This window comes from Blennius ocellaris (genome assembly GCF_963422515.1).
Source record: "Blennius ocellaris genome assembly, chromosome: 18".
Classification (NCBI taxonomy): domain Eukaryota; kingdom Metazoa; phylum Chordata; class Actinopteri; order Blenniiformes; family Blenniidae; genus Blennius; species Blennius ocellaris.
In genome coordinates this window covers 864208-874184 of record NC_137667.1, presented here as the reverse complement: position 1 = coordinate 874184, position 9977 = coordinate 864208, and the positions used below count along the sequence as shown (strand labels likewise).

The 9977-nt window shown below is 54.7% G+C and overlaps 2 protein-coding genes across 3 annotated transcripts in view; one reads left to right on the top strand and one right to left on the bottom strand.

The window, feature by feature from the left end:
* Positions 1-5686, top strand: part of LOC308143438 (C-1-tetrahydrofolate synthase, cytoplasmic-like) — an 8840-nt gene extending 3154 nt beyond the window's left edge. For both annotated transcript variants that reach the window (XM_080514245.1, XM_080514244.1), the window contains 10 exons: positions 371-455; positions 568-627; positions 1922-1975; positions 2065-2201; positions 2361-2461; positions 3399-3535; positions 3612-3723; positions 4348-4475; positions 4957-5015; positions 5127-5686. In XM_080514245.1, the coding sequence (XP_080370371.1) occupies positions 371-455; positions 568-627; positions 1922-1975; positions 2065-2201; positions 2361-2461; positions 3399-3535; positions 3612-3723; positions 4348-4475; positions 4957-5010 (868 nt within the window). In that variant the 3' untranslated portion in view covers positions 5011-5015; positions 5127-5686. The remainder of the gene's footprint in view (positions 1-370; positions 456-567; positions 628-1921; positions 1976-2064; positions 2202-2360; positions 2462-3398; positions 3536-3611; positions 3724-4347; positions 4476-4956; positions 5016-5126) is intronic.
* A 1171-nt stretch (positions 5687-6857) lies between these two features.
* Positions 6858-9317, bottom strand: zbtb25 (zinc finger and BTB domain containing 25; the record flags this gene model as incomplete). The annotated part of the gene is made up of 3 exons (XM_080514248.1): positions 9241-9317; positions 8674-8850; positions 6858-8103 (listed from the first exon to the last, which is right to left on the bottom strand). Exons 2-3 carry the CDS (start codon positions 8844-8846, stop codon positions 6858-6860), a joined length of 1419 nt encoding a protein of 472 aa, XP_080370374.1. The 5' UTR covers positions 8847-8850; positions 9241-9317.
* Between the last annotated feature and the right edge of the window lie 660 nt (positions 9318-9977).

Sequence of the window (9977 nt, the reverse complement as noted above, 5' to 3'; positions counted from 1 at the left end):
AGTCTGTTTGTCCTCCAGTCTGTCCTCCAGTCTGTCTGTCCTCTAGTCTGTTTGTCCTCCAGTCTGCTTGTCCTCCAGTCTGCTTGTCCTCCAGTCTGTCTGCCATCTAGTCTGTTTGTCCTCCAGTCTGTTTGTCTTCCAGTCTGTCTGCCATCTAGTCTGTTTGTCCTCCAGTCTGTTTGTCTTCCAGTCCATCTGTCCTCTAGTCTGTCCTTCATCCTGTCCCGTAATATGTCCTCCAGTCCACCTGTCAATCTGTCTTCGAGCCCTATAGTCTGTCCTCCAGTCTGTTTGTCCTCCAGTCTGTCTGTCCTCTAGTCTGTCATGTAGGCCTCCAGTCTGTCCTCCAGTCTGTCCGGTCTGTCTCCAGGTTGGTCAGAGACAGACTAAAGGTGGAGGTGGACCAGATGAACCAGCAGGTCCCAGGATTCAGACCCAGTCTAGTCGTCCTCCAGGTGGGTCTGGTTCTGTCCCCTAAGTTCTGGTCTCAGTCTGTCACGTCTCGACAAGGAGACTGTCCTCTCTGTGGGGACATCTGAAGATGATGATGATGAAGATGTCTTGCAGGTTGGAGACCGAGACGATTCAAATCTTTACATCAGGACCAAACTGAAAGCTGCAGCCGAGGTGAGAAGACCCTAGACCTCTAGACCCTAGACCTGCAGACCCTAGACCTCTAGACCCTAGACCTCCAGACCCTAGACCTCCAGACCTATAGCTCTAGACCTTCAGACCCTAGACCTCTAGACCCTAGACCTCTAGACCCTAGACCTCCAGACCCTAGACCTCTAGACCCTAGACCTCCAGACCCTAGACCTCCAGACCTATAGCTCTAGACCTCCAGACCCTAGACCTCTAGACCCTAGACCTCTAGACCCTAGACCTCCAGACCCTAGACCTCCAGACCCTAGACCTCTAGACCCTAGACCTCCAGACCCTAGACCTCTAGACCCTAGACCTCTAGACCCTAGACCTGCAGACCCTAGACCTCTAGACCCTAGACCTCTAGACCCTAGACCTGCAGACCCTAGACCTCTAGACCCTAGACCTGCAGACCCTAGACCTCTAGACCCTAGACCTCTAGACCCTAGACCTGCAGACCCTAGACCTGCAGACCCTAGACCTCTAGACCCTAGACCTCTAGACCCTAGACCTCCAGACCCTAGACCTCCAGACCTATAGCTCTAGACCTCCAGACCCTAGACCTCTAGACCCTAGACCTCTAGACCCTAGACCTCCAGACCCTAGACCTCTAGACCCTAGACCTCCAGACCCTAGACCTCTAGACCCTAGACCTCTAGACCCTAGACCTGCAGACCCTAGACCTCTAGACCCTAGACCTCTAGACCCTAGACCTGCAGACCCTAGACCTCTAGACCCTAGACCTGCAGACCCTAGACCTCTAGACCCTAGACCTCTAGACCCTAGACCTGCAGACCCTAGACCTGCAGACCCTAGACCTCTAGACCCTAGACCTCTAGACCCTAGACCTGCAGACCCTAGACCTCTAGACCCTAGACCTCTAGACCCTAGACCTCCAGACCCTAGACCTCCAGACCCTAGACCTCCAGACTCTAGACCTCCAGACTCTAGACCTCCAGACCCTAGAACTCCAGACCCTAGACCTGCAGACCCTAGACCTCCAGACCATAGACCTCCAGACCCTAGACCTCTAGACTTATAGCTCTAGACCTCCAGACTCTAGACCTCCAGACTGTAGACCTCTAGACCTATAGCTCTAGACCTCCAGACTCTAGACCTCCAGACCCTAGACCCCTAGACCTCCAGACTCTAGACCTCCAGACCTCCAGACTCTAGACCTCTAGACCTATAGCTCTAGACCTCCAGACTCTAGACCTCCAGGCCATCCTGGTCTGGTTGTGGACCAGCAGTTAGTGGACCAGATGTGTTTGGTCTTCAGATCGGGATCGAGGCGAAACACGTGAGGCTGCCGAGGTCGACCACGCAGGACGAGGTAGGACGCGCCGCCGTGTCCCCGCTGACCCCCTGACCCCCTGACCCCCCCGACCCCCTGACCCCCCCGACCCCCTGCCGGTCCTGCAGGTCCTGCAGAGCATCGTGGCGGTGAACCAGAACCCGGCGGTCCACGGTCTGATCGTCCAGCTGCCATTAGACTCCGCCCACCAGGTCCACAGCCAGCTGGTCACCAACACCGTGTGTCCAGACAAAGACGTGGACGGGTCAGTGCCTGCAAGGCGGCGCGCAGGGCGGCGCCACACACCCTGACCTGTGTGTGTGTGTGTGTGTGTGTGTGTGTGTGTGTGTGTGTGTGTGTGTGTGTGTGTGTGTGTGTGTGTGTGTGTGTGTGTGTGTGTGTGTGTGTGTGTGTGTGTGCGCAGTCTGAGCTGTATCAACGCAGGCCGCTTGTCTCGCGGCGACCTGGACGACTGTTTCCTGCCGTGTACACCCAACGGCTGTATGGAGCTCATCAGGCAGACCGGTACTGTGTGTGTGTGTGTGTGTGTGTGTGTGTGTGTGTGTGTGTGTGTGTGTGTGTGTGTGTGTGTGTGTGTGTGTGTGTGTGTGTGTGTGTGTGTGTGTGTGTGTGTGTGTGTGTGTGTGTGTGTGTGTGTGTGTGTGTGTGTGTGTGTGTGTGTGTGTGTGTGTGTGTGTGTGTGTGTGTGTGTGTGTGTATGTGTGTGTGTGTGTGTGTGTGTGTGTGCGTGTGCGCGCGTGTAACTAGTTACTTTCCCTATAAGTAACTAGGCAGTTTTCCCTATAAGTAACTAGTTACTTTCCCTATAAGTAACTAGTTACTTTCCCTGTAAGTAACTAGGCAGTTTTCCCTATAAGTAACTAGTTACTTTCCCTGTAAATAACTAGGCAGTGTTCCCTATAAGTAACTAGTTACTTTCCCTATAAATAACTAGGCAGTGTTCCCTATAAGTAACTAGTTACTTTCCCTATAAGTAACTAGGCAGTTTTCCCTGTAAGTAACTAGTTACTTTCCCTATAAGTAACTAGGCAGTGTTCCCTATAAGTAACTAGTTACTTTCCCTATAAGTAACTAGGTACTTTCCCTATAAGTAACTAGTTACTTTCCCTGTAAGTAACTCGGTACTTCCCTGTAAGTAACTAGTTACTTTCCCTATAAATAACTAGGCAGTGTTCCCTATAAGTAACTAGTTACTTTCCCTGTAAGTAACTCGGTACTTCCCTGTAAGTAACTAGTTACTTTCCCTATCAATAACTAGGCAGTGTTCCCTATAAGCAACTAGTTACTTTCCCTGTAAGTAACTAGGCAGTTTTCCCTATAAATAACTCGGTACTTCCCTGTAAGTAACTAGTTACTTCCCTATAAGTAACTAGTTACTTCCCTGTAAGTACCTGCAGCCTGCAGGTGTAATCTGATTGGTCCAGAGTCCCTACCTGTGCAGGTGTGGCGGTGGAGGGTAGCCACGCGGTGGTGGTAGGACGCAGTAAGATCGTAGGGTCTCCGATGCTCGACCTCCTGCTGTGGAGCCACGCCACCGTCACCTGCTGCCACTCCAAGACCTCCAACCTGCCGGAGCAGGTGAGCCTCCGTCACCTCCTGCTGAGGAACCTCCTCCGTCACCTTCCTCTCTCACTACCTGCCCCCCCCCCCCCAGGTGTCCCGGGCAGACATCCTGGTGGTGGGGGCGGGCCGAGCAGAGATGGTTCATGGTGATTGGTTGAAAGAAGGAGCCGTGGTCATCGACTGTGGAATCAACTACGTCACCGGTACAACCTGCAGTTCCTCAGTGGGGGGGGTTAGGGTTCAGTTCCTCGGTGGGGGGGTCAGGGTTCAGTTCCTCAGTGGAGGGGAGTTAGGGTTCAGTTCCTCAGTGGTGGGGGGTCAGGGTTCAGTTCCTTGGTGGGGAGGTCAGGGTTCAGTGTCTCGGTGGGGGGGTCAGGGTTCAGTGTCTCGGTGGGGGGGTCTGGGTTCAGTACCTCAGTGGGGGGGGGTTAGGGTTCAGTTCCTCAGTGGGGGGGGTCAGGGTTCAGTTCCTCGGTGGGGGGGGTTAGGGTTCAGTTCCTCGGTGGGGGGGTCAGGGTTCAGTTCCTCAGTGGGGGGTCAGGGTTCAGTTCCTCGGTGGGGGGGTTAGGGTTCAGTTCCTCAGTGGGGGGGTCAGGGTTCAGTTCCTCGGTGGGGGGGTCAGGGTTCAGTGTCTCGGTGGGGGGGTCTGGGTTCAGTGTCTCGGTGGGGGGGTCTGGGTTCAGTGTCTCGGTGGGGGGGTCAGGGTTCAGTTCCTCAGTGGGGGGGTCAGGGTTCAGTACCTCAGTGGGGGGGGTTCTGAAGATGAGGATGGATTGTTCTGATTGGTTGGCTGCTCGTTCACCTTCATGACCTCTGACCTCTGCCAGACGAGACGAAGGCCGGCGGGAGGCGGGTGGTGGGGGACGTCCACTACGCCTCGGCCTATCAGAGAGCAGGATTCATCACCCCGGTCCCGGGAGGGGTGGGGCCTATGACGGTGGCCATGCTGATGGAGGTAAGGCTACCATGGTAACAGACTGAACGCTGCTGGCTGTCACCATGGTAACAGACTGAACGCTGCTGGCTGTCGCCATGGTAACAGACTAAAGGCTGCTGGCTGTCTCCATGGTAACAGGCTGTACAAACTGCTGGCTGTCGCCATGGTAACAGACTGAACAGGACCTGTAGAGTTGAACTAATTGAGGTCGGTTGTTCTGGAACCGTAAACTCAGAGTTCAGGAAAACTTCAGACTTTGTTCAACCTCCTTTTGTTGTTTTGTTTGTTAGTCTTGTTGTTGTATTAGTCTTTTTTTTTTTTAAAGGTGTTGCTACTGGTTTCGTGACCACTTGTCCTATTTATTGTTGTTGTTGTCCTGGTGTTATCTTCATCTTGTTTCTGGTTGTTGGTTTCAGTGTTGTTGTGGTTTTGGCTAAAGTGGTGTTGTCATAGTAACGCTGGTTGTTGTTGTTGTTGATCTGTCGCCTGTTTGTTCCAGAACACCGTGCGCAGTGCTCAGCGGTTCCTGAGTCGCAGTACAACCGGCCGCTGAAACAGGTGAAACCGGTTCCAGGAAACAACCGAACTGTCTCACAAGTGTCACACCCTCACTATCTGTTTGTTTGTTTGTTTGTTTGTTTGTTTGTTTGTTTGTTCACGGGGGACCAGCGATGACACGACTGTCTGGATGTTCTGCAACGAGTTGACAGTTTGTTTTTCACCGTCTGAGTCTGAAACACGTCAACAACCGACAGAGAGACACGGGGCTGCTGTCGGCCTACAAAACAACAAACAAGAGAAACAACAAACAATAAAAACAACAACAAAAAACATCTAAATGAAAACAAGAGGAATAACAAAACAATGAAAAACAATCAAATGAGATAAACAATGACAACACTCTGAAATAACAAACAACAATAAACAACAACAAAAGCACAGGATAAACAAGATCAAAGGTTTCTGACCTGGACTCAGAAAACAAAAACAAAACTTCCAGATCGCCTCCAAAATTTAATGGAATTTCATCGTATATTATGGATAAATATACAGATTATTTTATTGTTTTCTCAGCAGGTGTGATAAATAAACAAAACACTAAGCAACAGACAAAAACAACACAACAAACATGAAAAACAACATCAAAGAAGAAACGTGAGCTTCCCGTCAGATCAAAGAAACTAAACAAGAACCAAAAATGTTTCAATAAAGCTTTCAAACATCCAAAACGTTTGCCTGTGATTCTGATTGGTTCAGACAGAGAGCAGGGCTGTGATTGGTTCAGACAGAGAGCAGGGCTGTGATTGGTTCAGACAGAGAGCAGGGCTGTGATTGGTGGAAAAAGACGTTTATTTACAAAATGATGAAAAACACACATTTGTACAAAAACACTGAAACATAGACACTTCCTGTCCCTCCTCCATAATAAGAGCACACTCAGTCACTTCCTGTCCCTCCTCCACAATAAGAGCACACTCAGTCACTTCCTGTCCCTCCCCCACAATAAAAGCACACTCAGTCACTTCCTGTCCCTCCTCCACAATAAGAGCACACTCACCAGCTACTTCCTGTCCCTCCTCCACAATAAGAGCACCCAGACTTATATTTTGTCCATTCCTCGATTGTCTGAAAGATTTCACAAAATGTTTTCACACGTTCCACAACAAAAAACAAAAACAGAACCTTCTAGAACCAGAGGACCCTTGTGGAACCTTCCGGGAGGTTCTGGAAGGTTCCAATACATGTGTGCAACAGGAAGGGAACAAACCCTTTCACATTAAAAGTTCCCGTTATGGGACTGTAGGTGGAGTTGCCTTCGATTAATTTGAAAGTCTTTATCGACCAGACTTTCTCATGAGGCCGCAGCTGTGACCTTCGACCTCCAGTGACCTCCAGTGACCTTTAATGACCCCGAGTGACCTTTAATGACCTCCAGTAACCTTTAATGACCTCAAGTGACCTTTAATGACCTCGAGTGACCTTTAATGACCGCCAGCGACCTTTAATGACCGCCAGTGAGCTCTAATGACCTCCAGCGACCTCTAATGACCTCTGATGACCTCTAGTGACCTTTAATGACCTCCAGTGACCTCTAATGACCTCCAGTAACCTTTAATGACCTCAAGTGACCTTTAATGACCGCCAGCGACCTTTAATGACCGCCAGTGAGCTCTAATGACCTCCAGCGACCTCCAGTGACCTCTGATGACCTCTAGTGACCTTTGACCTCAGGTGTTTCTGAACGACGGAAAAAGTGACTGGAGGCCGAGGGTCATAATGATAATGAGCTCTCAGCCAATCAGATTCAACGCTACAATCAAGACTGTTGGACGGACGGACAGACGGGTAGGGCAGGTAGGATTGGTAGGACGGGTGGGACGGGTAGGGCGGGTCTGACGGTCACTCCACCGCCACGCCGTCCACGCTCTCCTGGGAAACCTCGGAGTCCAGGGAGTAGCAGGAGCTGCCGTTGTCCTGAACGTCCCTGTTGGCCTCCTCGGAGAGCGCGGCGGCCGAGGCCCCGCCCCCGCCCCCCCCGCCGGCCCCGCCCCCCCCTCCCCCACCGGCGCCGCTCTCGCAGAAGTGGGCGGAGGCCTGGAAGAGCTGGCTGCAGAGGCGGTTGTAGCGGTGGTAGCGCGCCGGCCGGCCGGTGTGGGTGTACATGTGCTCCTGCAGCTGGCTCTTGTGGCAGAAGCGCAGGCCGCACACGGCGCAGGCGATCTTCCGCTTGCGCGAGTGCGGGACGGTGGCGGCGGCGCCGGGGGCGGGGCCTCCGCCGCCGCCGCCGCCGCCCCGGCTCCGTCGCAGCTCCGCGGCCAGCTGGCTGGCGAGCGCCTGGCTCTGCCGCAGCGCCTCCTCCAGACACCCGGCGTCCAGCTGCTCCACGGCGCCCGGCGGCCCCTCCTCCGACGCCGCGTCCAGCTCGCCGCCGCGCGGCAGCCCCGCCGCCACTAGGCGGGCGGGGTCCAGGGCGTGGCTGAACAGGTGCTCCCGCAGGCCCTCGGGGGAGGAGCAGCGCTCGCCGCAGCGGGGGCAGAGCAGGATGAGAGGCCCGCGGCCGGGGCTGCCGCCCGCCGCCGGTGACCCCGCCCCCCCCGCCGCCGCCACCGGAGACCCCGCCCCTTCCTCGTCCTCGTCCTCGTCCTCCTCCTCCTCCTCCTCCTCCTCCACCCGCTCCTGCTTGATGCGGGCCGAGATGTCCGAGTCGTCTCCGGACGCCACCGAGCAGACGTTGCGCAGCGCCGAGGCGGCGCCGTCGGGGCCGACGCCCCCCAGCGCCACGGCGAGGGCGAGCCGGGCGCGGGCGCCGCGGCCCGACGGGCGGCCGTCCTCGGCGGCGGCGTTGGGGCCGGCGGCGGCGGCGTTGTCCTTGCCGGCCAGCTGGGAGGAGATCTGGATGCCGTACAGGTTGGACATGCGGACCACGTCGGCGGCGGCGGTGGCGTCCGCGGCGGTGACGGCGACGGCGGCGGCGGCGCCCTCGCCGGGCTTGCGGCACAGCTGGTAGGCGTGCAGGAACTTGATGCCGTCCTGCAGACGGCTCGGCTCCACCGCCTGCTTGGGACACGTCCCCGTGTACATGATGTGCAGCAGGTAGCTGAACACGTCTGGCTGGATGTCGGTGGGCTGGATCTTTATACACTCACTGACAACAACAACAACAACAACAACAACCGTCACACACAACAACAGGAGGAGGAAGAGGGAGAAGAGGAGGAGGAGGAGCAGGAGGAGGAAGAGCGAGAAGATGAGGAAGAGGAGGAGGAGCAGGAGGAGGAGGAGGAAGAGCGAGAAGATGAGGAAGAGGAGGAGGAAGAGGAGGAGCAGGAAGAGGAGGAGCAGGAGGAGGAGGAGGAAGAGGAGGAGTAGGAGGAGCAGGAAGAGGAGGAGGACGAGGAGGAAGAGGGAGAGGAAGAGGAAGAAGAGGAGGAGGAGGAGGAGGAGGAGGAGCGGGAGGAGGAGGAGGAAGAGGAAGCGGAGGAGGAGGAGGAGGAGGAGGAGGAGGAGGAGGAAGAGGAAGAGGAAGAGGAGGAAGAGGAAGAGGAGGAGGAGGAGGAGGAGGAGGAAGAAGAGGAGGAGCAGGAGGAGGAGGAGGAGCAGGATGAAGAGGAGCAGGAGGAAGAGGAGGAGCAGGATGAAGAGGAGGAGGAGGAGGAGCAGGAGGAGCAGGAGGAGGAGGAGGAGGAGGAGGAGGAGGAGGAGGAGGAGCTCTCACCTGGACTGGTGGATGAAGATCATCTTGAAGTAGTTGGAAAACGCCGCCAGCACCGCCCGGTGGGCTTTGAAGTACACGTTGCCGATGGCAACCGTACAGTCGCACAGGAAACCGAACTCACGCTGAACGTTGAGCTGCTGCAGCAGGAAGAGGCTGTGAGACGACACCTCCATGTCCCTGCAACACACACACACACACACGCACACACACACACACGCACGCACGCACGCACGCACGCACACACACACACACACAGCCTGTGAGACAACACCTCTATGTCCCTGCAACACACACACACACACACACACACACACACACACACACACACACACACACACACACACACACACACCTGTACGCACACACAGGACACCAGTACGTCTGTGCGCGTGCACGCCGGATCGCGCCCGCGCAGCCTCCATCCTTCATTCACAGTCAGACAGACCGTCCTCATCATCTGCACCGACACGCGTGCACGCGCCCCGGAAAAAGACACGCGCCCGCCGGCCCCACGCACACACACACGCAGACACGGTGCCGTGCGCGCGCCGTAATCCTCCCTCTTACCGCAGAAAGGAGCAGATTGTCCTCACGAGCCGAGCTGCCGCCGCAGAGCCGATCTCGCGGTGGGACGCGTCACGTCTCGCGAGAGGAGCGCACGGCGGGGCGGGTCACGTGTCCCGACGTGAGGCCGTAAACAACAGACAACAAACAAAACCGTCTGAAGCTTCATCACTGCCACCATCTTCTTCATCACCATCATCATCATCTTCATCACGATAATCAACATCATCATCATCACCTTCATCATCATCATCACCATCATCAGCATCACCATCATCACCTTCATCATCATCATCACCATCATCATCACCTTCATCATCATCACCATCATCATCATCATCACCATCACCACCATCTTCTTCATCACCATCATCATCATCTTCATCACGATAATCAACATCATCATCATCATCACCTTCATTACCATCATCACCATCACCTTCATCATCACCATCATCACCATCATCATCATCACCTTCATCTTCATCATCACCATCATCACCACCACCATCATCATCATCATCATCACCTTCATCACCATCATCATCATCACCTTCATCATCATCCTCTTCATCGTCACCATCATCATCACCACCTTCATCATCATCCTCTTCATCGTCACCTTCATCATCATCATCATCATCATCCTTCATCATCACAACAATCATCATTCTTCATCATCACCCAAGGGCATAGCAGGATTTTCTAAGGGGCGGGGCTTAAGCAGACAGGAGGGCGTG